This window comes from Engystomops pustulosus, chromosome 6 (assembly GCF_040894005.1).
Source record: "Engystomops pustulosus chromosome 6, aEngPut4.maternal, whole genome shotgun sequence".
Taxonomy (NCBI): Eukaryota; Metazoa; Chordata; class Amphibia; order Anura; family Leptodactylidae; genus Engystomops; species Engystomops pustulosus.
Window position 1 is genome coordinate 84,630,165 of NC_092416.1, and position 27,600 is coordinate 84,657,764.

Sequence of the window (27,600 nt, forward strand, 5' to 3'; positions counted from 1 at the left end):
TCCTGTTGTTTGCTATGACAGTGTGGAGCCTCTCATAAGCTGACATTCAGCATTTCTGGAGGGAGGCTATAATGGGGAAGCAATGTATTCACAATATACTACAATACAAAAGTATAGCAGTTAGACTCTCCTATGGTTCAAATATCCAAGGTTCTTGAAAAAGTAGTAAAGTAAAAATCTTGAAAAGTTAAAAACAATTTAACTAGTGAATGAGCTCATTGCTCAGTCATAAGAGCAATCAATGACCATGACCACAAGAACCCCACAGAGGTACAAACAAAAATAAAAGGAATAGGCTTTGTTCGGGTTATACCCTACCACTGCCGATGTCCCGCACCACGGTCCCTACGATCCCTACGATCCGTGCCCCTGTTTGTTTACAGGGGCACAGAATTCGCGCACAGGGAACTTCCGGTCCGGGATGTGGCCGGCTCCTCCCATCCGTCCCTATCTCTCAGCGTTTTAAGCGCTGGGAGATGGTGTCGGATGGGAGCTTCCAGCCGGCCGGAAGCTCCCTGTGCGCCCCTGTATACAAACCGGCGCACAGTACATGTTTATTATGTTTAACCCCTAGGCGCACCAGGACGTTATAGTACGTCCCCGGGGCTAGATACTTAGCGCACTGGGACGTTCTATAACGTCCTGCTTCTGGCACCGGCTCACGAACAGAGCCGGCACCAGAAGTAGCGGCTGTCAGCTGTCTATCACAGCTGACAGCCTACGCTAACACCCGCGATCGGAGCCGGGTATAAAAACACTTAATAAAGTATAAAAAACAACAAAAACCCCGCATATTTGGTATTGCCTCATCCGTAACAATCTGTATAATAAAACAGAATTGTTACTGGACCCGCATGGTAAACGCCGGAGAAAAAAAAGAACAAAAAAGTGTCAGAAAAAGATCATTTTTAATTAATACTCTATAAAAAATGCTCTTATAAGTCCACTAAAAAGCCAACTAAAAAGAACAACTCTTCTCACAAAAAACCCCTAACCAGATTTGTCAGCCGAAAAATAAAAAAGTTATGTATATGAAAAGATGGTGATGTTAAAATGAACAAGATTTTCTCCAAATTGGTACAATTGAATAAAATACACAAAATCCCCACATATTTGGTATCCCTGCGTCTGTAACAATCTGCATAATAAAACAGAATCGTTATTAGATCCGCGAACTGAACCCCGTAAAAAAAAATTTAAAAAAGCTCCAAAAAAAGATAATTCTCAAATAATACCCTATAAAAAATGCTCTAAAAAGTGTTTTAAAAAATGTTATGCACTCTAAAATAAGACCACTAAAAAGAACAATCTTTCTCACAAAAAATAAGCCCTTAAACAGATTTGTGAGGAGAAAAATAAAAAAGTTATGCATATGAAAGACGGTGATGCTAAAATTAACAACATTTTTGCCAAATTACTTTTTATTCAGTAAAAATGGGAAAAAATAAAAAATCTATATAAATGAGGTCTTTTTGTGATCGTGGCGACCCATAGAATAAAAATAAGATACTATTTTTATGGTATGGTAAACGGCCAAAAAAAAAAAACATAAACATTTTCCTAAAATTGATGATTTTCATTTCCTCCACCAACAAAAAGTTAATAAAATCTCACCAATTAGCTATAGATGCCCCAAAATTACATACCAGAAAAGTGCATCTCATGTGGCAAAAGAAATAAGCCCCTATAGGTCCTCAATAAAAAAAGAAAAAAATTATAGCCTGTACAATGTGACATAGCAAATCTGATCTGGATGGCGCCTCCTTCCCTTCTCTGCCCGGCCGTGCGCCCATACAGCAGGTTACCACCACATATGGGGTATCAGTGTACTCGGGAGAGATTGGGTAACAAACTTTGTGGAGCCTTTTTTCATTTAATCCATTGTAAATGTTTAATTTTCCACCCAAAATGAGTGTATTGTGAAAAAATATTACAATTTGCAGACTGCACTCTCCATTTTGTTTTAACCCCTATAAAACACCTAAAGGGTTAACAAACTTCTTAAAAGTGGTTTTTCATACATTGAGGGGTGTCGTTTCCATAATGGGGTAATTTATGAGTCTCGCTATTATTTAGGCCTCTCAGTGTCAATTAGATGTTGACCAGGTCCATCTAAATACAGGTTTTGGGGATTTTACAAAAAATGTGAAAGATTATACCTAAATTCTGAGCCTCATAACATTCTAGTAAAATATGTGGAATCTTAAAAAACCATGCCAACATAAAGCAGACATTTGGGAAATGTAAGTTATGAATTTATTTGGGTGCTATGACTATCTGCATCAAAAGTAGAGAATTTAGAACGTTGAAAATAAAGAATTCTTCCAAATTTTTGCCAAATTTAGTTTTTTTTCATAACTAAACGCAAAAGATTTCATCCAAATTTTAAAACTAATTTGAAGTACAATGTGTCACGAGAAAACAATCTCAAAATCCCCTGGATATCTCATAGCATTCCAAAGCTATAACCACTTATAGCGACACAGGCCAGATTTGAAAAATGGGGCCACATCCTTAAAGAGAACCTACCACCACGAATCTACCTATAAAGGTAGATCGGGTGGTAGGTGGATGTAAGGGACGTGAGGATAGCTCTTTTTAGAGCTAATCCTCACGTCCCCGCTAACTTTAGGTACACTTTATTCCCCTAATATGTAAATTTCGTTATGCGGCTACTGGGGCGTGGAGTAGCCGGCACGAGGCTACACAGCGCGGCTACTCCACACCCCAGTAGCCACATAACGAAATTTACATATTAGGGGAATAAAGTGTACCTAAAGTTAGCGGGGACGTGAGGATTAGCTCTAAAAAGAGATATCCTCACGTCCCTTACATCCACCTACCACCCGATCTACCTTTATAGGTAGATTCGTGGTGGTAGGTTCCCTTTAAGGCCAAAAGAGGCTGAGTCCCGTAAGTTCCCAGGCCCTCAGTATTTTTTAACACCCAGATAACCCCTTTAAAGTTCCAGTTTGCAGGGCTAGGACTAGGAATTTTGGGCCCCTAGGCAGACAGGCAAAATCGCCCCCCAAACCCAATCGACCAACCCCCCTCCCTACTCCCACCATAAAATTATATAAAAAATGTGAATCAGAGTAGATGCTGGCTCCCTCCATTTAAAATCATGAGAAAAAAATCTAATAGCCCTGTATAGGCCTACTGCTGTGGGATCATCTACAATTAGGCCAGTAACAAATAATGTATAGCACAAATAGAAAAATATGTCCCTCCAGCAAAAGTACTACACATATAAATACATATCACAAATATAAATATATAACTGCAATGAATGTAGCAAAAACAAAGATACCAAATACATGCCACAACTATAAAACATGAGTAGAGGGGTGCTCGGGGGCACTATTGTAGTAACTTCTGCGTCGTCAGAGGAGACAAAAACTCAGCATATAGCTTATATGGAGATCAAACTGTAGGTTTCTAGACTTCGGTGTGGTGCTCTAACTGCAGTGACAGGTCATAGACATAGACTTCATGGTAGAAAAAAGTTGGCACTCACCACCTTTAGTAAAATTCTTTTCTTTTATTAATCCATTTAAAATTCGGCGTACATAACAGGGGAGGGTAGCGAAGGAGGATGCGTTCTTTCACCAGGGACGCATCGTTTCGCGCTTTGGTTAGCGCTTCATCTTGCCTGACTCTCCATGCGTCCTCATCATGCCACAACTATGCCACACATATATTTACCAGCAATTAATAAACAGCACACATAAAATTATCCTGAACATATAAATGTATATGAAAAATGAATATACTGCAAGCAGAAATAAATATCAGCGGTAAATAACCACAGATAAATATATACCAACAATTAATTTACTGTACATTAGGCCTGGTCCGCTCTGGTCTATCTGGGAAAATTCTCAATATCCCCTAGATAACAACTATGTGCTCTTCAAAGTGACCACAATGTACCCCCTATACATACATAAAATAAACTTTAAATCATAACCGTAAAGTTATAATGATTTAAAAAAATTATTATATGTGATTCTCCCTTTAAAAACAAACAGTACAATGTCTACTTTGTGCTGCTCGTCCTTTTCTTTCCAAAGTTATGGCATTTTCTGTTCTGAAAGTGTTTGACAAAAATCTTTTTTACCAGAGGTAAGTGGGCGGAGACTAATGTCAGTCAGTCTATGCCCTCAAGCTGAGGCCAGTTAGCTTGCCCACGGATCATATGATGCTTTGTGTTCTCTCTCACAGTAATTTAGCATTAAAGGAAACCTACCACTTGTAGTTGCAGGTTTCCGATGAAAATACCGGGCACCAGCTCAGGGTGAGCTGGTGCCGGAGCTTATTTTAGTTAGTGTTTTAAACCGCGGTATCGCGGTTTAAAACACTTTTTAAACGTTATAGCCTGCGCAGGCAGGTACGCGCTCGGCGCTTACCGTGCACGCGGCTCTCATTCACTTCCTATGTAGCCGCGTGCACGGTAAGCGCCGAGCGCGTACCTGCCTGCGCCGGCTATAAAGTTTAAAAAGTGTTTTAAACTGCGATACCGCGGTTTAAAACACTAACTAAAATAAGCTCCGGCACCAGCTCACCTTGAGCTGGTGCCCGGTATTGCCATCGGAAACCTGCCACTACAAGTGGTAGGTTTCCTTTAAATCCATTTAGTTTCCCACTGGCGGCTTCCATCACAGGAGCAGGGAACATGTAACAAGTGGAAGAAATCCAATTAAACTAGTTACATGAAGGGTTAATAGGGTTAATAGCTTATCTGCACAGAGCTGATATTGCCGATCACAAGGTGGGGTAGGGGGTGCAGAGAGCGAGACAGAGAAAGTTCTGTAGAATCACAGACTGGGATGGAGGAACTGATAGAGGGGAGCTCTTGTACCTCACTATTCTGTGCAGGAGACATCTGCATCTACAGTCTTGAAACACTTCCAGCCCTGCTACATACAGAGAGAGAGCTCTGTCACATGACATCCTCCTCTGTAAGCATGGAGCAGCAGCCCCTTCCCTCCTTTACATCCCAAGAGCTATTGATTTGTGGAAAAAAAACCTTTGCAATGAAATAAACTATAATTTCCCCCTTCATTAATAGAAGATAAAGCGGCACTCACCATAAAAACATGCAAGGTTCAATGCAGTGTACTGTTCCACATTCTATGCATTCTTGCAATCCACAAAGCAGAGCACCCCATGAACTCTCTCTTAGTCTCTGATACAATGCTATTGTCTGAACCCTTTAACTAATTGTATTGATTATTGTAAGACAGTAAGACTACAACCCCAAAAATTTGACTGGGTGACTGGAGTTGGCTTTAGGGACCAGGCACTGGGCACATCTGCCCTTTGCCAACGCTGACTGCTGCCCATATAATGTTATAGGACCTTTGATGATGCCATCCACCATGTGACTCCTATGCAGGAGGAGCTACACAAGATGTCCCTGGGCAGAGCTTATATGTGTACTGCTAAGGTATGGCAAGTTATGCTGAGCCAGTGCAAGGGGGGAAATGTGGGGGTGCAGTGGGGTGCAGCATGACCTGTATGTAATATGGGGGTGCAGGGGAAGAATACGTGATGCAGGGTGACATGTATGTAATGTGAGCTGCAGTGTGACATGTATGTAATGTGGGGTGCATGTTGACATGTATGCAATGTGGGGTGCAGAGTGACATGGATGTAATGTGGGATGCAGGATGACACGGGTGTAATGTGAGCTGCAGTGTGACATGGATGTGATGTGGGGTACAGAGTGACATGGATGTAATTTGGGGTGCAGAGTGACATGGATGTAATGTGGGGTGCAGGGTGACACGGGTGTAATGTGAGCTGCAGTGTGACATGGATGTGATGTGGGGGTGCAGGGTGACATTTATGTAATGTGGGGGTGCAGGGTGACATGGATGTAATGTGGGGTGCAGGATGACATGGATGTAATGTGGAGGTGCAGGGTGACATGGATGTGTGTGGGGGTGCAGGGAGACATGGATGTTATGGGAGGGGGTGGAGGGTGACATGAATGTAGTGGGGGGGCAGGGTGACTTGAGCCTGGAATAGATTTTTTTCATTTTGCCGCAAGCCAAAGCACTTATATTCACCACAAAAAAGCATGTGAACTCTGTCAGACCTAAATGGGAAAGCGACACATGCAGGATATCGGGTGCACAATCTTAGTGAATTGCGGCAGAGTGCATTATCGTCGGACAATGCACTTTCTGTGAACTCCAGTGGCCGGGTATGTAAATGTGCCCCATGATCTTAGAATTATCCATGTATTTATACAAGTCTGTGTGTGTGTGTGTGAGTGTGTATGTATATATGCATATATACACATGGCTTTCATGATTAAAGGGGTTGTCCAGGCTTGTGTATTTTTTTTACCATTGAAGTGGGGAGGCTGTAAAAACAAGAAAGCAGTTGTACATACCCTTTCTGGTGCTCTAGTCGAGTGCTGTGCCACCCATCACCCCTGGTCTGTATGTATACAGAGATACAGCAGTGATGTCACCACCACAGTGCACCCTGTGCAGCCTCTGCCTGCAGCCTGTGGAAGTGTTACACTGACCACAGCCAGGACCTGCGGTGCTGCCAGTTGTGATGTCACTGCTGTACCTCTATGCATATGGACCTCTCGTAATGGGGGGCACAGCGCTGGACCAAAGCGCCAGAGGGGAGTAAGTACAACTGCTTTCTTGTTCTTACACCCCCAAGCCCCTTGAATTATGGAGGGCACAGTATATGTAAGTGGGTCAGTAGCTTAGGGTTAGTGGGGCTGGGTATAGTTGGCTTATTGGGTTACTTACTGGGTTATTGGCGACATTTAGGTTCCTGATGGTTGCGTTCACACACTGCATTTGAATTACATTTATAAACACAATTCGGGGAGGAGTGTTTCCCGATCGCATGTGTACAATGCACATTCCTGATCACACGGGTTTCACTGTAAACGCTGATGTGATCAGGAGAATCTCCTCTGCACTGCGCTGGAATTGTCTTCCTAAGGCTACATTCACACGATGTATGCCCGCTGTACCGTAGTATGGCAGGCATACATCGGCGCTGCGGAGAGGAGCAGGGGATAAGCGCTGCTCACCCCGCCCCTCTCCATAGGAAGATACAGCGCACGTCGCCGTATCACGGGAAAAGATAGGATATGTCCTATCTTTTCCCGGGCTACGGAGCGGTACGGTGCCGCACGTGTGCTGCACCGTACCGCTCCCGTACAGGGCCGTGAGCCCATAGAAGTGTATGGGGCACGTATATCGGCCGTATATACGTCCCCCATACATGTGTGTAAACGTAGCCTGAATGTAATTAATTTTCTGATGCATTTTTAAGCAATACTATTTTGGGGTGGCTATGTCCTATTGGTGAAACTTTATACACTTTTTTGTTGGGGGTTGTAGAAAAAACATCAATTTTGTAATTGATTTTCACCTTTTTTATTTTTGATGTTCACGGTATACCCTAGGTGACATGTTATCTTTTTTCTATCGGTAAAAGCGATACCAAATTTCCATATTTTTTTGCTTATGTTTTACTAATTTTGTAGAATAAAACTTAATGTAGGAAAAAATGGTATAATTTTTGCACTTCCATTTTCCAAGTGGCATAACACTTTTAATTATTGGTCTATATAACTGGTTGAGAGCTTGTTTTTGCGGGACATGTTGCTCTAAATGATAATGATGTATTGCAGGGTATTGTGCTGTAAACCTATCGCTATCTGTGACGTCACCTTACAGGCATTTGCAATGGACAGCCCTGAAATCTTAGATCAGACCCCATGGGCTTCCACAGCCTCATCGTTGTCCCTAAAAACACTTTGGGGGGCACTGATCGGGCAAGGAATCTTCTTGCGGGAACATAAATGGCATGGTCCCGTTGACCATGGCATCTAACGGGTTAACACCCACGATCGGAGCTCACTCTGACTGCGGGTGTGACACGGGGATGCCAGTTGTATGATTCAGCTGACATCCTATGTTTGCCAATGCCAGTTTAGCTCTGTTGATGAGCTGAACCACCATTGGCTCCATTACATACTATTACTGCATGGCATGCTAAGTTACAGTGCTCCATGCAGTAATAGTGCATCAAGGTGCCTACAGCGGTTAAAAATGCACTTGCCGCTGATTACAATTGAGGGTAGAAGGTGAGGGTGGCACCCTAGGCGAATACCTCCACTTGCCTGCCCCTTGACCCCTGCCAGTATGTCTCACATAACAGAATAAGGCCATGTTCACATCTTCTTCAGGGGTTTCATTAGGCTAACCACTTTGACAGTGGTAAGAACACCTCAGTAGAGGCAAAGGACATTTATTGGTGAACATACTGGGGAATATTTATCAGGGCCTCTGTGCACTTGCGATACATCCTCTTGATGTATCACACTGCAAAAATGCAGTGGCGGGGCTATCATAAGCTGGCACAAGAGCACTGGCGCATGATAAATATCCCCCTTTGAGTGCAGTTTTACACTCATAGTAACCTGGGCTGAGTTGTACACTAATGTGTCATTCTACTGAGAAACAAATAAAGCTTTGACAAGAAAAAATCTCTACACACAACTATTGAATGTGCTGGTTTAAGCATGAGATACTTATTGTAACGTGTCTCTCATCTCCTGAGGAAACTTCCTACAGATAAGACATTATTAGTAATACTTGCTAATAATAGTAATAATAATAATAGTAATAGTAATACTTGTATCACACTGCAAAAATGCAGTTGCGGGGCTATCATACGCTGGCACAGGAGCGCTGGCATATGATAAATATCCCCCTTTGAGTGCAGTTTACGCTCATAGTAACCTGGGCTGAGTTGTACACTAATGTGTCATTCTACTGAGAAACAAATAAAGCTTTGACAAAAAAAAAATCTCTACACACAACTATTGAATGTGCTTGGTTTCAGCATGAGGTACTTATTGTAACGTGTCTCTCATCTCCTGAGGAAATTTCCTACAGATAAGGCATTATTAGTAATACTTGTATTCCTCATAATATATCTCACCATGGAGACATTTTCCTCATCCTCAGCAGTAGAGAAAAACAAACAAATATACACTGGGCAGGAAACAGCAGGCATCTTGCTCAGTGTAATAAAGGAAAGGGTTTCACTCATCCACAAATTAATGTTTTTATATATATATATATACACAAACACACACACACATATATTCATACATATACACACACATATATAGCAAAAAGATGGCAGCATTCCAAGCTTCAGTTGAAAACATTGTATACTAGCAGATATTATACACACAGTGATATTACATGTACAGAAATAATATTCACAGTCATGTCATGGCACTGGGATAATACACACCAGAAAGTCACAGTGCATGCAAACACACAGTAATGCCACAGTACAGGGATAATACACAAAGTGCTGTCTCAGTACATAAATAATCCATACAGTGATGTTATAGTATAGAGATAGTATAGAGATAGTATATACACACTGGGGCAAATTTACTTACCCAGTCCATTTGCGATCCAACGGCGTGTTCTCTGCGCTGGATTCGGGTCCGGCCGGGATTTATTAAGGTAGTTCCTCCGACGCTGAAAAGCATCGGAACGCCTTTAAGTTCACCGGCCTATTCCTAGTGAAGGTAAGTGCAAGCTCCGCGACACATTTTTTTTAAAAATGCGGCGGTTTTTCCAAATCCGTCGGCCACGCCCCCCGATTTCCGGCGCGTGCATGCCAGCGCCGATGTGCCACAATCCGATCGCGTGCTCCAAAATCCCAGGACAATTCAGGGGAAATCCGCACAAATCGGAAATATTCGGGTAACACGTCGGGAAAACGCAAATCGGGCCCTTAGTAAATGATCCCCACTGTGTGTGACAAAGATATTAAATACAACAAGGTCATCATACAATGATGTGTAAGAAACTTAGTTAAGCAAAGTAAAATTTTTCACCTTCATATCTAACTGTTCCCAATGCCTGAGCTGATTTGGTTGATGTGCCCCCATGATGCAAAAAGCTGAATGTAAGAAAAGTCATTGTGATTGTGATTGTGCAACCACCAAGTAGATATGTACAGTGCTATACGCTACATGTTGTAAGCAAACGTCATAACTTTTCACCAAATCAGCTTTAAATAGGTGTAAATATAGATTTTATAGATTTTTAAAATTAATATCTACAATGAATATTTAATGCATAATTCATATACAGATGGGTACTCAAAATATAAGCTAATTTGTAATTAGCAGAAAATGCTGATGACATAGACTGTGATGGAGAATTAAAATACTACTGGCCCTTTAATCAGTCCGTTAATTTCCTCCGCGCAGTACGTTGCGGAGCAGACACAGGACAGAAGATGGCCGCTGGTCACATGTCCACATCACATGTCCTGCACCTGCCTGGGGAGGTCATGTGATCACCGCATTAGTTTGGCTGTAGTCGGTTGGTTGAAGTGCATCCAGTCTGGCCTGTGTTTTGGTGATGGCAGTTACACATCATTACTATGGTAACAGAGCAAGAAAGTCTGTTATATCATCACTGGGAGCAGAGCATAAGAGGGAGGAGGAGTTACTGAGAACTAAAGGATCATGGAACTTGTAGTTTCCAGTGGCAGCCATCTTAATGATAACTCCACCGACTTTAGAGAGTCCATCAATTTTGTAAATAATAAAATCAAACTATTTAAGCTCCGTTTTGTGACTAATGACATTGAGTATTGTTACATTCATTTATTTATATCATCATGGGTTCTTGTGTCAGACGTTCATATTCCCGGAATACCCCTTTAAGGCTTTAAAAGGTAAATGCTTTTTAATGTAAAATAAAAATCTGAAAACTGAAATTATAGGCCCAAAGCCTGTGGCTGCCTAATCTGTTGTATGTGTTACCTGCTTAAGAAGAAAAATTGGACTAAAAAGATGTAATTGGTGATTTGTTTCAGGATTATTATACATTAAAGAACTAACGAACAATGTCAATAAAGATCTGCGACCGTGAGACTCACAGAAACACGTCAGCATCAGATAGAAATGATAATGACTTGACAATACTAGATTCTGAAGGCTGGAGTACAGAGTCACCAGAACAGGGTATGGAGTCTATCAATAAAGGTATAATCCAGGTACAGCAGGGCAGGCTATAATGAATATTCCAGGGTAAATACAGTATATACAGGGGACTATACAAAACATTACATATATTTGTTACCTGACCTCACAGATATATTATTTGTTCTTTCAGAATTGTCCCATCAAGTTTATCCAATGATATTTAGGGTGGGATTGGGTTAAAAATATCAGTTTTCCCTTTGAAGCATACTTTTACCCCAACATCTGCTGTGGTCAAGAAGCCTTTACACAGATAGAGATTAACCCTTACAGGAATTTTTCCATGTATTTCCATGGTTGAGATCTTGTTTTTTTTTCTAAGTGGTTAAAGGCCACCTACCATACGATAGGTAGACTGTCCTCACAATCATTCTAGTTACTGTTAGGGGTTGGTGGCACAGTATTTTCTTCTTTTATGGTGAAAAACCATGTCCATAAAGTAACTTTTTAAAAAGTCACCTGAGCGCCTCATGGCTCCGCCGTCCACTAAATTATGCACGCCCCAAGCCACTTAATATTATGTACCTCGTTCATGCCTGTTCTTCGCAGACATCAGCCGACTGTTAGCAAATCTTGTGCATGACTGTCCCTAGTTCTAGTCCTATTAAAATATTAGTACAATGTAATTGCTATAGTGTGTTTTATCACTTCTGATCCTTTATACTGATGAAGATCTTCACTATATTTCCAGGTACTCAGATCAGATTTGATGTGCTTTTCCTGAGTACTGGTAGAATTCATTATACTTATATTTCTCTATAACAAATGATCTGACTTTCTCATGACGTTTATGTTGTCTAATGCCTCTTTGTAAAGAATCACATTATCTTGCTCTAGAGGTTCAGTAATGAAGGACCTTTTCAATTCTTCTTTTAGATGGTTCCCAGAAATACCTTGTGCAAACAAGCAATTCATCCTCTGAAGAGCAGATACTTGATAGTGTTTTTCAAGTGTGTGATGTAGAAGAGAGAGGTATGAGTCAAAAGCTGATGTGGTTAATAACAGGCTCAGAAGTGGATGAGTTACAGATAACTATTACAGTGCAGCATGTAGACCGTATGACATGTCTTCTATCTTTTCTTTAATGATGAACATTTGATGAATCAGATCATAAAGACCAAGTATTCCATAAACAAAAATATCACATTGACAACTATGGACAAATTTGACATGTGATCTGCCCTCCTTGATAACTTGGACAAATCCTTCTCTCACTACTGTTTCCCTTGTATATGGATAAGCTAAGACATGACAGAATTGCTGTTCATATAGAGAACAAAGAAAGGTAAAGCCAGGAAGCCTGGTGGAACTATTTCTGAGGTAGCAAGATAATCAACTATGTAAAGTTACACAAACCCAACTACAATAAAATGGTAGAAAATGTTTATTGAACACTATTTAAAAGGTTGCTAAATTTTGCACTGAGAAAGTGAATGAACAATGCAAGATACTCATATGCTTTACAGGTAGGTGGATAGTAAAGTGCTAAGCTATTTTTATTTTTACATAATGCTTCCTTAACTAAACAACACTTTATCCAGCTAATATGCTAATTATCAGCAGAGAATACTGGGAGTAGTACTAGCCATTACTCCCACTACCTGGAGAGGCTACTCCATGCCCTAGTAGCCTCTGCCGATAATTAGCATATTAGTTAGATAATTAAAGTGTAGCTTAGTTTAGGAAATATTTTGGAATTAGATAAAAATAGATTAGGGTTTAGCATGTTACTAGCCACCTACCATTAGATCTACCTTGATAGGTAGATTTCTGATGGTAGGTTTCTTTTAAAGGGAATTTAAATTAACCCAAAATAAATACTTCATAAAAAATAACATTAAAATGCATTGCCTTTAACCCTAAATGGTTTCTTTGCATGGCTGCAGTGTTAAAAAAATCAGTTTTTTTAAATTTATTTGCAATTCACCTAAGGTGAGTCCAATGATATTAATGGAGTCATGCATATTACATTTTACTTGCATTGCCCTTCCTCGTTGTTCCTGATTGACTGGTCACATTCGAGGACATGCTGCTGCATGGAACTAGTACTTAGGGACTGTCTGCCAGTATTCAACTACAGGCATATATAGCTCTGTTTACTAATTATTAGGGGTAGAAATATCTATCAAATGTTTTTACACAGTTCCTCGCTGGAACATTGATACAGAGTTCGGTTACATCATTGAGCACTTCAGGTCATGTGACCAGGTTGATGTCAATTAAGGTCCTTTCCTTTACCTAGTAACATTTGCAAAATCTATGTCATGTATGTATCTGATCACATGAAATTAAGAAATATGGACCAACCATGCCGATGCATAGGGTAGGTAGTTGTTTCAAATAGCGCCCTCTCCATGGTAGGAGGAGATTGTCCTTTAATACTAGAACCCTCATATCCAGGGGATTATGGCCAGGACTGCAAAAGTGTTTTGCCACAGGTAGATGTTTCTCGTCCTCTTTTATTGTGTGACGATGAGACTTTATCCGGGCTTTACGTTTTTGTCCCCTTTCTCTAACATAAACAACCCCCCCACACACACACAGGACGTTTTGTGCACACAATCAGGTAGACCACATTAGAAGTGGAGCATGAAAATTTCCCCGGGATGTTATATTCCTGCTGTGTGTTGGGGATCTGTATCTGGTAGGGAGCCTCTGCAAAGGATGGTATCCCTGATGTAGGAATGTCTTCTTAAGATCCTTTAGATGTATGTCTGTTGGACTGGAGCAGATCTGATTATCGGATGGCCTGGCTGTAGATGATGGATTTTTTTATATGTTTAGGGTGAAAGCTGTCCCATGTCAGGTATGAAGGCCGATAGGGACGCCTTTGTTGTGTCCAAAAAGTTTATTTCACTGCATGAAAAGTTTAATGTCAGGTTTATTGTGGGGTGGAATTTGTGAAATTTTCATGAAATGTAATTAGCTGTTGTTCTGAAACTGTCCAGATGATCAATAAAGTGGTAGAAGGCTAAGGTTTTGATGTGGCAGGATTCCAGGAAGTCATTTTCTAGTTCGGCCATGAAGAGGTTGGCATATTGTGGTGCCATCTTTGTTCCCATGGCAGTTCCAGTCTTTTGCTGGTAGATTTGCTTTGGGGAGCAAATCTACCTGATTTGCTCCCCAAAGCAAAAATAATTGCGCTTCAGGATAAATTTGGCCAGCTGTAATACTGGTTCTGAGGCAATCCCATGAGCGTTAAGATAAATCTGGCAAGCTTTTAGTCCATCTTTGTGTGGAATGTTAGAATATAGGGATTCCACATCCAGGGAAGCCAGTATACTGCCTTGGGAAGAGGACGGAAGAATACATTTTTTTCAGTAGGTCTGTGGTGTCCTGGAAGAAGATGGTGGTATTTCTCACCAGTGGTTTGAGGATACCCTCTACCCATCCTGAATTTTTTTCAGTGAGGGTTCCCACACCGGAGATGAATGGTCTCCCTGGATTCCCTGGTTTGTGAATTTTGGGATGCATATAGAATATATTGAGATTCTCAGGGATTACCGTATATACTTGTGTATAGCATGACGTCAGCAGCGGCGCGTCATACTAGGCGCCTGCCGGGGAAGATCAATGGCGGCGCCCTGCAGAAGAAAGAAGGCTGCGCTGGGGAGCAGGCTGTATACTACTGGGGGCAGGGTGTATACTACTGGGGGCAAGCTGTATACTACTGGGGGCAGGGTGTATACTACTGGGGGCAAGCTGTATACTACTGGGGGCAGGCTGTATACTACCGGGGGCAAGCTGTATACTACCGGGGGCAAGCTGTATACTACTGGGGGCAGGCTGTATACTACTGGGGGCAGGCTGTATACTACTGGGGGCAAGCTGTATACTACCGGGGGCAAGCTGTATACTACTGGGGGCAGGCTGTATATCACTGGGGGCAGGCTGTATACCACTGGGGGCAGGCTGTATACCACTGGGGGCAAGCTGTATACCACTGGGGGCAAGCTGTATACTATAGGGGGCTGGTTGGCTATATACTGGGGGGGTCTGTGAGCCACTGGGCTTATACTCGAGTCAATAGGTTTTCCCAGTTTTTGGTGGTAAAATTAGGGGTCTCGGTTTATACTTGGGTCGGCTTATACTCGAGTATATACGGTAAGTCCAGAAGGTTTGCAGAATCTGTAGGGCAAGCTGTATACTACTTTGGGCAGGCTGTATACTACTGGGGGCAGGCTGTATACTGCTGGGGGCAAGCTGTATACTACATGGGGCAGGCTGTATTCTACTGGGGGCAAGCTGTATACTACTTTGGGCAGGCTGTATACTACTGGGGGCAAGCTGTATACTACCAGGGGCAAGCTGTATACTACTGGGGGCAGGCTGTATACTATAGGGGGCTGGTTACTACCGGGGGCAAGCTGTATACTACTGGGGGCAGGCTGTATACCACTGGGGGCAGGCTGTATACCACTGGGGGCAAGCTGTATACCACTGGGGGCAAGCTGTATACTATAGGGGGCTGGTTGGCTATATACTGGGGGGTCTGTGAGCCACATGGGCTTATACTCGAGTCAATAGGTTTTCCCAGTTTTTGGTGGTAAAATTAGGGGTCTTGGTTTATACTTGGGTCGGCTTATACTCAAGTATATACGGTAAGTCCAGAAGGTTTACAGAATCTGTAGACAATCCGCAGTTTTGTCCCAATGACTTTCCTCAGTTTTCTTGTGTAATTTTGAGTTGCGTCCTTATTCAATTTGGTGTAGTCAGATGTATTCATGAGGACTACAGCTAAGGGGTTATTCCAGCTGATATTATATTGTAAGTGACTGTGGTATTTTTAGTTCTGTACTATAGTCGCTGACTGGCCTTCTAGTATAACCCTCAGTTTTGACAGTGAAAGTCTTCCTTTCAAACACAACCTGTGCAGGATGTGAGAGGATGTTGTTTGTTGTCGGTATTTTTGGTTAGGGTGTCGGTCCTTTTTAGGGTTTGCCTGGTAAAATTGGTGAACATGATGAAGGGTTAGAGGTACCAGGCTGCATCTGTGTATCTATAAGCTCCAGACAGGTAGGGACCTGCAATCCACTGGAAATCTTAATCCACCACTGTGCTGTCCATTTGTTAATAAACAAATGATAATAAGGTCCATTGGGCTCTTAAGTATGTCTTTCTGTGCTTTACATTGTGGAAAATAAAAATAGTTTAAAAAAAAATCTATATCCAACTCAGAACCAGCCAATCCAGAGTTAAATATGTGCCTTAGATTGTGTATCTCAGAAGTATGACTTTTTTGGTTATTTTATAGAAGTTTACACAGATAACTCATGTATCCTTTATTGGGCTGCAAAAGTACCTGACACTTGTTCCCCTTTATATATAATCTTTAGTATGTGTTTCTCACCTGAAAATGATGTACCTATCTACTGTGATCTCTTAATGTTTGGATGCACACAGAGTCTACTGTAGTGTGATATAATCTATATAGTATGTCTTTTAATCAAAAACAAGCATGATAAACCAGGGACACTTACTCATAGATGCAAGCACTATTACTGTGGTAATCTTCTTATATGTGTTAACCATGGTCTCCTTCTCTCTAAAATGTATCTTTTTAAATTATGTGAATAAGCCATAAGGGTTCTAGGGCATCACCAGCGCCCCTCTGTTGTGTAGATTCACAGGCTGCTACAGTGTACAGGAGCACTTCTCCCTCCCATTGTGTGAGTTTACATCAGACAGAGGAGAGGGGAGTGCTGGGGGAGCAAGGGTGGAGGGTGAGACAGTGTAAAAACCTGTAAAGCTTCAACACGAAGGGCCTCTGGTAACGCCCTCCAAGAGCCCTTCAGGCTTTAGAATAATTTTAATTGTTTAAATTAGGAAGGAAGGCGGTCGTTATCGCAAATATAAGAAGATTATCTCAGTCACAGTGCCTGGATCTATGAGTAAGTGTCCCTGGTTTATCACAATTGATTTTGATGGTAGAATTTCTTTAAAGGAAACCTACCATTTCAAATGGTAGGTTTAAGCTGTAAACACCGAGCACCAGCTCAGGGTGAGTTGGTGCCGGTGCTTAGTTTCGTTAGTGTTAAAACCAAGGTATCGCGGTTTTAAAACTTTTTAAACTTTATAGCAGAAGCCGCTTCGGCACGCAGCGCCGAAGCATTTTATGCTATAAAGTTTAAAAAGTGTTAAAACCGCGATACCGCGGTTTTAACACTAACGAAACTAAGCACCGGCACCAACTCACCCTGAGCTGGTGCTCGGTGTTTACAGCTTAAACCTACCATTTGAAATGGTAGGTTTCCTTTAAATGCTCAAGACATTTAATTATATATGCATATTACTGTATCATTAATTCAGTGGAGTGAAAAAACCAAAACACTGAGTCATACGTTTTGTTCATCATGTATCTTCTTAATTGTATCTTCTTAAAATGAAAACCTGACACCAAAAGCAATGAATTAAAGGACATCTACCACCAGGATGAAAGATTGTAAACCAAACACATTGGGGCACATGTATAGCTTTGTCCATCTGTTTTTTGGGACTTTTCTTGGCTTTTCTGCTGGTCAGATGTATCTTAGAGGTTTTTCCTTATTGATACATGTGGCGTTTGATCTTTAGTGAATTAGCAACTTTTTAAAACAAAAGTCTCAAATAGTCTCCAAAAGTCGCAGTCAGTTCCAAGTTAATTTCTACGCCTGGCCAGGGGCAGCCGCAGATTTGCGCCAGAATTTATGACTTTTTAAAAAAGTCAAAACTTTCACATCTGAATTCAGGTGATAACTCAGGGAACACTGCAGAAAACTAGACAATGGCGAACTTTGAAATGAGTTTTAGTCGCAAAAAAGTCGCAAATGACCACAAGCAGGGCCCTTCGGGATAGGTGGGCCCGAATAATGTTACAGTTCAGTTTAATAGAATCTGCTGATTGCGCTGCGCCGATACACACACCTGCCAGGACCGGAGACATATCTAGGTATCTCCCTCTCCCCTCTATTCTGTAACTGTCTCAGGTGACATGAAGTGTCTGGATACCTGGTGCGAGTTATGTTATGCAGATATTTTACAGGAGGATTGCAGTTTAAAGTGTGTGTAGGGAGAGACTAAGGGGATATGGGACTAATACAGTGTGTTTGGGCGGCTGAAGGTATAGGGAACTGATGATGTGTAGGGGGCCGAGGGGATGGGGAACTGATGATGTGTGGAGGGGGGCTGAGGGAATGGGGATCTGATGGTATGTGGGGGGCTGAGGGGATTGGGAGCTGATGATATGTGGGGGAGATGAGGGGATGGGGAGCTGATGAAGTTGGGGGGGCTGAGGGGATGGGGAGCTGATGGTTTGTGGGGGGCTGAGGGTATAGGGAGCTAATGATATGGGGGGAGGGATAGGGAGCTGATGATATGTAGGGGGCTGAGGGGATAGGGAGCTGATGATGTGTAGGGGGCTGAGGGGATGGGGAGCTGATGATGTGTGGGGGGCTGAAGGTATGAGGGTATAGGGAGCTGATGTTATGTGGGGGGCTGAGGGGATGGGGAGCTGATGATATGTGGGAGAGCTAAGGGTATGAGGGTATAGGGAGCTGATGATGTATCGGGGGACTGAGGGGATGGGGAGCTAATGATATGTGAGGGGCTGAAGGGATAGGGAGCTGATGCTGTGTGGGGGTATAAGGGTATTGGTAGCTGATGATGTCTGGGGGGCTGAGGGGATGGGGAGCTGATGATATATGAGGGGCTTAAGGGATAGAGAGCTGATTATATGTGGGGAGGCTAAGGAGATAGGGAGTTGATGGTGTGTGGTGGGCTAAGAGTATAGGGAGCTAATGATATGTGGGGGGGCTGAGGGAATAGGGAGCTGATGGTGTCTGGGGGGGGGCTGAGGGGATAGGGAGCTAATGATGTGTGGAGGGCTGAGGGGATGAGGAGCTGATGGTGTGTGGGGGTCTGAGGGTATGGGGAATTGCGCCCGTATTCCGGGGAAAGATAGGACATGTCCTATCTTTTCACGTGGTAGGGAACGGTACACTGCCACACTTGTTCTGCATCGTACCACTCCCATACGCCGCTGTGCCCCCATTGCCATGTTTAGGAGGGCACAAATCCAAAGTGGGAGCAATTAATGGGTGCGAAATCTAAAAGATAGCGGGACACTAAAGTTCCAAGATGGTATGCAGGAGTTAACAAAATTTTGGTAGGTGGGGGCCCCTTTTGGAATTTTGCCTCGGGGCCCAATGGACATGGTTAGATACATGTGCCCCTCTGACAAACGGGTGTGTTCCCCCTCTGGCAGGATCTGCTCTTCTTAAAGCTTCATATGCCCTTGTTTTTAATTTAAAAAAAAGGCTGTAAAATTCAGGCTTGTTTGCACAATTTCAAAGCCGTTTTTTTGTAAAAACCAGGGCATAAGAAGCTAAAAGAAGAGCAAATCCGGCCAAAGGGGGCACACACCAGTATGTCAATGTGCTTGGTTTACAATCCTCCATCCTGGAGGTAGATGTCCTTTAAAATAAGGGCATCATATGATGTAACTACACCAACTGAGCCCTCATTGTTTGTAACAGAGGCACTACAGGTATCACATAGAGGAAACCCATGTGACACCCATTCCATGTGGCACCTACTGGTGCGTTTTTTTTTTAAATTTTTCCACATTTGGAATTTTTTTTCAGCTTCGCAGTACATGGCATGTTAAAATAAATAACATTACGGGAAAGTAAAATTTGTTACGCACAAAATAAGCCCTCACACAGGTCTGTACACGTAAAAATGAAAAAGTTATGGATTTTTGAATTTGGAGAGCGAGAAATGAGCCGAAAAACCCTGCGTCCTTAAGGGGTTAAAGGACATTTACCATCAAAGTCAAGCATGATAAACCAGGAACACTTACTCGTAGATCCAATGTAACTGTGGTAATTTTCTTATATTTGTTATCCATGACCTCCTTCCTTCTAAAATTGACTTTAAAATGATGCTTATGAGTCTGAAGGGCTCTTTGGGGGTTGTTTCCAGAGCCCCACCGAGCTGCATATTTATAGGTTATTATAGTGTGCAAGGAGCACTTCCGTACTCCCACAGTGTGCTGAAACTTCCTGTGCTGCAGTGACATTACACAGAGAGACTCTGGAAACAGTCCTATAATTTAAAAGTTGATTTTAGAAGGAAGGAAGCCACGGATCACTGTTCCTGGATCTATGAGTAAGTGTCCTTGGTTTATCATGCTTGATTTTGATGGTGTAGTCTCATCCTGTAGGTGTACGAATTTAAAAACGCATTATCTCTGTTTTTCATGAACTAGGAATGTAGAATTGATGACTAAAAAGCTGATAATACAATTTGCTTCCATTTTTATTAAGGGGTAGTTCCTGCTTTCCAGATCATTGATTACTTAAAAACTGTGACAGACCCAAATCGTGATGGAAAACGTCTTCAGTGTTTGAAAGAAATGTTGGACCCAGATGGTGGTCGAAGTACCCTGGTAGACCTAATGACATTTCGTAAGGCCATGTCCAAGTGGATTGAAAGCTGCTGGATGGAAAGGTTATACATCATATATAGTAAATATTTGAACAAAAGGACAACACTTCAAAATGAAAGGTTCACTAGACCACCAGCTGAATAAATATTCCTTCTACAGCCATATTCTGTCATTAGGGAGAGGCTGCCATGATTGTTCTTTGAACTTTACAACAGCCCCTTTGTTACATACATTCCAAGAAAATAGGTACAGTACATGGCACACAGTGGGGGAGATGTATCAATCTGTCTACGCCAAAAAACTGGAGTAATTTGCACCTTATTTATTGAAGGCTTTAGACCATTTTAGGCAGTTTTCTGACTTGTCCAAAAAAGGTGCTGTGTGCCAGAAAATTAAATATTGTGATGCAGCAAATTAGACCAACTAATAGCAGCTACATAGTATGTGTCAGGTTCGCTAGGGAGATTGCTGGGACTTCTGGTTCTTCTGGTGGTACCAGCAGCGTTCTCCGAACCCCGGCGCGTATCCGCGCAAACTCCACCTCTCGTCCTGGGCAGCGGCTGCTAAGATCTCGCGCTGTCTAGGAGTGGCTGGGACTTTGAACCTCTGCTTGGTGCCTGGTTGTTTCTGCACCATGAGGGGTTAATTCCCAGATGCTGTCCAGCACCTATCAGGTTCTGGAGGTGGAGTTCTGGCTGCATAAATTGCAGCTTCACTAGTCACCTGTGCCAGTGTTTGAAAATCCCTTTCTCCACTCGCTGCTCTAGGTTGTATTGCTCAGTATCTTTATCTGTATTGTTGTTACCTCGGCTAGTTTTTGACTTTGACTCTTTGCTTACTGATTTTGCTATTGACGTACTCTCTCGTTGTGACTCCGGCTTGTTTACCATTCTTTTGTGTTTTATGTTGTCAGTCTGTTTGTGTTTTCCTTCCCACACTTATTCCAGCGTATCTCGAAGTCTTCAAGTAGTCGCCCCACGGTTTAGCGTGGGGGGGCTATAGGAAGGGACAGAGGTTGGGGCAAGCTCAGGGCTCACTATCCCCTGTCTTTTGTGTACCAATCTTAACAGTATGACTTCCCAGTCTTATCCTGCTGGAACTCACCAGAATGATCATCCAGCACCAGATACACTGGCCCACATTTACTAAAGACCCTCCCCCAGTTTTCTGGCGGACTTTGCATGTTCAGTGCAGACTGCTTGCACAGGTATTTAACAAGTGTCCGAGACACACGCTCCACTATACCCGACGCACCGCAACATTCTGCACTGAAGTGGGCATTCCGGTGTTCAGTCGGACCACATTTAACATGTAAAGTCTGACAGAAGTCTGCCACACTTCCCATGTTAACCCCTTCCTGACATGTGATGTAATAGTATGTCACACATCAGGTGCAGGTGCATAGAGAGGGCTTGTGGCGCATATTACAACAAACACTTACTGGTAACACTTGCGACCAGAGATAGCAAAGCATTGCTGGCGGTTTAAAAGAAATGTCGGTGCATGGGCGCCACCACCTTGGCGAAGTTCATCATCGGGGGGCAGCGACTGGTCACCATGACAGCCTCGGGTCTTCTGAAGACCCGATGCTGTCTCGTTTTAACCCATTCATTACAATGTGCAATTAGCACATTGTAATGAATGAGGAGGAAAATCCCCTCTGTAGTATGGCAGTATATGGTAGGATTGATCAGACAACCTAGGATTAGGGTACTCTAAGTGGTTTGAAAAATAGTAAAAATAGAAATAAAAAAAAGATTAAAAAAAACAGAAATTTCAAATGAACCCCCTTTCCCTAGTACTGATATAAATATAAATAAACAGTAAAAATCATAAACACATTAGCAAAATGGCCTATCTATCACACTATAATATAGATGGTTTTAATTTTGTAAATGTAAAGTAATGTAAATGTAAACCTATACAAATTTGGTATCTCCGTGATCTTGCCAACCTAAAGAATAAAGGAGACATGTCAAATTCACTGTAAGTGGAGGTATTTTCAATGGGCTCTAAAATATAACTTTTATTTCACTCATATAAAATTAGGAAACAGGATTGTAATTACAGACATACAAACATAAAATAATTACTCTCAGTGTTATTGTCTGAAGTGGGTAAAACAGCATGTCTTGGATGGAGTAGTTGTACAGTAACTTGTATCTCGCAAAGCAACTGTGTGTCCTAGTTGTTGGTCCAGTACAATGCCGAGGTGTGCACAGCACAGACCTCTGTAATACATACCCTAGATCAGTGATGGCCAACCTATGACACGCGTAGCCATTTTCAGTGACACGAGGCTGCTGGAGAAAAATTGCTGTAGTGCAGTTGTCTGAGGCCGGTCGGGCCGTCGGTTGGGGTTGTGGTCTGCAGCGAGCGGCTGCATCTCAGTCAGAGAGATCACAGCTGCTGCTCCTGTCCTCCAGTCCTGCTCTGCGGAGGCCGCGCAATGACACCAGAGTGGAGCGTGGAGACGAAACCTATGCTGTGCCTGCGCTGGAACATCTACACAGGAGCTGAAGCGGCCTGAAGAGGAGTAACGGAGGTCGGTGGTGTCATTGGAGCCTGTGCCAGTTAGGGCTGTGATGTACACTGCTTTGGGGGGCACTTCTCAGGACACAAATGTCCTTAAACCTAGCTGTTGCTGGACTGCCACAGGTTCGCCATCACTGGAAGAATTCCCCCTCACCCTCACTTATCTTAGTTCATGGCACCCCACACAAGTTAAATAAGACCAACAAAAGAAACCAACTGACCAATTAACAAAGAAGCCACTAAGCAGGTAAGTTAAATAACTATACATATTTGTTATTTAAACTTTAAATATCACACCACCCGAGTTATGGATGGTTTTTTGGCGAATTTTAACACACCAAGTTCAAAAGGTTGCCCATCACTGCCCTAGATAATTATGAAACGCGTCGGGTCCTGGGTTATATGTGTGTGGTTGGCAAGAGCTATAATAGACAATGTCAGTCCTATCACTAATCAGTTAGTCTAGCTAGGAGTTAGTGGAGTATATGCTACTAAGATCACTGAAGAATAGCTGAATGGTACTGTCTTGTTGCAGACTCATAGAATTGAGACAGTAGCAGCTAGCGTACCTATAACCAATCTATACTAGTCTGCATATAGTGGCTAATTTAGCCACATTGTGGCAGACTCATAGGAGTGAGACAGTAGCAGCTAGCATACCCACAGCCAGTCTATAACAGTCTGTAAATAGTAGCCAATTTAACCTCATTTGTTTTTGGAGAATGTAGATGTAAAAATAATAAACAACTGGCTATCTCAACTAGGACACACAGTTGCTTTGCAAGATACAAGTTACTGTACAACTACTCCATCCAAGACGCTAGTACTAATTCAGAATTGGCTGAAATTTTATAGCACACTGCCAAATCAATGAGAAGTGGTGTTAACACAACCAAATGTGCACCATCTCAGTGGAATAGATTTTAAACTCTCTTTGTGTGTTCGTGTTGCAGAGATCAATGCAACAATCAGAGTGGGATTAGATTGCAGACACATGCTGTTTTACCCACTTCAGACATTACTGAGAGTAATTATTTTATGTTTGTATGTCTGTAATAGCAATCCTGTTATCTAATTTTATATTAGTGAAATAAAAGTTATATTTTAGAGCCCATTGAAAATACCTCCACCTACAGTGAATTTGAGATAATCAAGGAGCTATTACTTGAATGATCCCTCTTCAGTGATAAAGTAGACATGTCATTTGTGGCGCACAGTGAAATTCCTAAAATCCAGGGCCATCGGAAAACACAGCAAATGCGTTTTTTCACCATGTTCCCTATATTTGGAATGTTTTCCAAAAAAGTTATAGATTTTTGAAGGTGGTGAGTGAAAAATGAAAACGGAAAAACGAAAAAGGGCCGCGGCGGGAAGGGGTTAAAGGTGCACCAAAAAAAAGTGGTGCACTCTGTCGGAGCAGTGCAATGGGCGCCAGATTCATTGAGAACGTGCGACAGAAATCCTGATTCTGGCTCACCCTGCACACTACATAGGCAAATGGCACATTTTTTAGTAAATGTGGGCCAATGATTAATCTGATGCAGCAGAGAAGTGTCTGGTGCTACTGGTCTAAAGACTGATACATTAATAGATCTTCCCATTGTCTATTTGCACACAACTCTAACCATTTTAGAAAATAAAGCTCAGCTTTTATCCTGCAATTATGATTCACATTTTTCATGTGTCTTTTTTTTAAACATAGCTAAATCTTAATAACAAGAATTAGTATAGACACAATTAGTATAGCACAATTAATAGAGATTTATCTCTAGTCAAATTTAGAAAAGTGCAAAAATCGACATATTTTTCTTCTATTTTGAGTAAACCCACACATATTTGATGTTGAAGTTCCTAAATTTCTGTTTCATGAATCTGAATAAGGCAATTGTCTTTTTAGGCCTGCTGATGGCCATGCATATAGAATAAAGCTGATGTACTGCGGATTAGTTCCTTGCAGGTTGTATAAATCATCATTATGGTGAATTACTAACATAATGACTATTTCTTGGCAATCAGGAATATAACTGATCCACATGAAGATGAGGTATTTATAAAAGATCTACAGCCATCTAATGGTAAGTAAATTGGAGGGAAGAAGCATATCTTAGGCCCCTTCCAAACTAGCGTTGCATTTCACATCAGGGTGCAATGCGTGAAAAACTGACGTTTTTGGCTGCGTTTTTGTTCCATTTTTCCTTGGAGTCATTAGCGTTTTTGCGTTTTTCGTGCGCGTGTTGTTCATGTTTTTCTTGCGTTTCCGGTGCGTTTTTCACGCGCGTTTTTTAAGTCAATAGGAGACTCAAAGGGACCATGGTTCGGGAATAAAATGTTTTATTTAATTGAAAAAGAATGTCTTCTAGATGATGATATAAAATACCATGTTTAGAATGGAACAGTCTTCATTGTCTGTAATTTTCTCTTCTTCCTTTCTTTCTTGTTAATATTTTGTCTGATACAAATGTTTGTAATAAGTTTATTGTAGCTACTAATTGTTACAACACTTGAGTATTATGACCGGAATTCCGGTACAAGTTGTATATTTTATGTAAAGTTTTTTTACCATTTCTGTATGAGAAAAACTAAATAAAAATACAGTTAAACAAAAAAAAAAAAAGAATGTCTTCTGATAAGTTAGCAGATGTATGCAAACATCTGCAATCTATTCTTCACTGTTCCGCGTGTATATTATCTCCCGACAAGTTAGCAGATGTGAAGAACAGTAAAGAATAGAATAAAAACAGTGAACACCGTGAACACAGGATCATTTAAGTGAAAAACACAGTGAAAAACACAGTGAAGAATAGATTACAGATGTTCGGCACATCACTTAAATGATCCTGTGTTCACTGTTTTTATTCTATTCTTCACTGTTCTTCATTGTGTTTTTTTAATTAAATGCTCGATCTCGAGCAGGGGAAATACTCTTATTCATGTCACCTAGCAACCCATCCATTTAAAACGCATTGCACTCGCATTGCACTTGCAATGCTTGCGAGTGCAATGCGTTTTTGATGCGTCTCCATAGACTTGAATGGGGCAGGAAAAACGCGAGTGAAACGCAAAAGTAGAGCATGCTGCGATTTTGATGCGCTTCAAAACAAACGCACGCGCGTGAAAAAAACGCAAATGAGGAAAGGCCCATTGGAAACAATGGGACAGAGTGAAATGCAAGTTCTGCGCGTCAAAAGCACGCGCAGAACTCGCACGTGAAAAATGCTAGTGTGGAAGGGGCCTTAGACTTGGTCTTTAGACCAATGCATGAGGTGAAGAATTAGTAGACAGAGACTCCACAAATGAATTTTAGTTTGCACAAGAAAAAATACGTTTTTCACTTTGGGTCCAAGATACACCACAGTTATTCTGATGTCACGTGTTTATTGTGGTGCAGTTTTGTAAGGTTATTTGAGAATGGTCATATATTGTTTACATACTCAAATAACAATGACTTATAATAATAAAAATCTTTATTTATATAGTGCCATCAAATTCCGTAGGACTTGACTTCTCCTTCTGTAAGTTAAATGAATACTGTATATATTTCATGAGTAGAATTATTTTATTACAGAGATCCAGGGCACGTCACAGCTAGATGGATATGGAGGGTATGTCAATGGATATATGTAAGTGTCTGCAAATAAACTTGTGATGTTTTGTCCATTGCGCGTAGACAGGTATGTCCATTGCACCTAGACCCAATAACATATTTAAATGCTTTCTAATGATTAGTAGGAAATGTTTACTCTTTCCATCTGCAGAAACATTAAAATGTAATATCAGTAAATTCCCACCTTGTAGCACCCTGCATTATGAATAAGAATGTTTTGTATTCTAAAACTTTGCTTGACCTTTTATAAATCAATATCGATCAATGTTTTGACTTGGCTCTCTGCAAGTGAAATTCCCATTCATGTTGCAAATAAATGCAGGAGCGCCATGGAACTTGCAACTTTTTCACCATGTATGGACCACATTTAAAAACAAATGGCCCAGTTGAGAAGGAAACAAGGCAGGCTAGGGTGGGTGTTTCCTGGCCACTTTAACCTGCGCCAAAACCTGTTGCAGGTCATAGCTGAAATCTGCACAAGACGTACAGTTCAATTCCAGTGCACAAAAATTTAGCGTGTGCCGAATATTAATATATTGGCCCGTTATTTTCAGTCATGCTCACTACTACCATGACAGCTGCATAGACTGAGCAGAGTCAATCTAGATTGTGAGCAGGGCATATAGTTTTACTGGCATTAGTAGACATTGCTGCCTAAAGAGCTACAGTATATAGGTAAAGAGGTACATATTTATGCCTCCTGCATTAAACTACTTACTTTTTATGAACAAAACAACTGAAACAAAAAAGAAGAAAAAAGGAAGAAATAAAACTCGCTTGTGGTGATGAGTTGGGATAATACCCCAATGAAAAAAAAGCCGATGTGAGTCATATGTCAGAGCAGTAAACAAGTTTTGGTAATTATATTTGTTTTAGCTACCAAAATATTGTCATTTAGTTCTCTAGTGGAAATTGCTTTTTGAAAAAGTAGCAATAGGAAGTGCAGTCATTTTGGTTGTTTCCCAA

General features: G+C 41.6%; 1 protein-coding gene across 11 annotated transcripts in view; it reads left to right on the forward strand.

Moving 5' to 3' along the window:
* Positions 1–5,409: 5,409 nt before the first annotated feature.
* The window catches only part of KASH5 (KASH domain containing 5), an 81,297-nt gene continuing 59,106 nt past the window's right edge, over positions 5,410–27,600 (forward strand). For 6 of the 11 annotated variants that reach the window (XR_011856507.1, XM_072156873.1, XM_072156881.1 and 3 more), the window contains exons 1-6: positions 8,846–8,898; positions 10,903–11,071; positions 11,945–12,040; positions 20,374–20,557; positions 25,047–25,105; positions 26,596–26,650. Coding sequence is in view for 10 of the 11 variants with exons in the window: in XM_072156873.1 (XP_072012974.1) it covers positions 10,933–11,071; positions 11,945–12,040; positions 20,374–20,557; positions 25,047–25,105; positions 26,596–26,650 (533 nt within the window). In the remaining variant the exon portion in view is untranslated. Of the gene's footprint in view, positions 5,450–8,567; positions 8,636–8,845; positions 8,899–10,441; positions 10,762–10,902; positions 11,072–11,944; positions 12,041–20,373; positions 20,558–25,046; positions 25,106–26,595; positions 26,651–27,600 lie in introns of those variants that run through there. The other 5 variants (XM_072156877.1, XM_072156875.1, XM_072156878.1 and 2 more) reach the window with 5 other exon arrangements.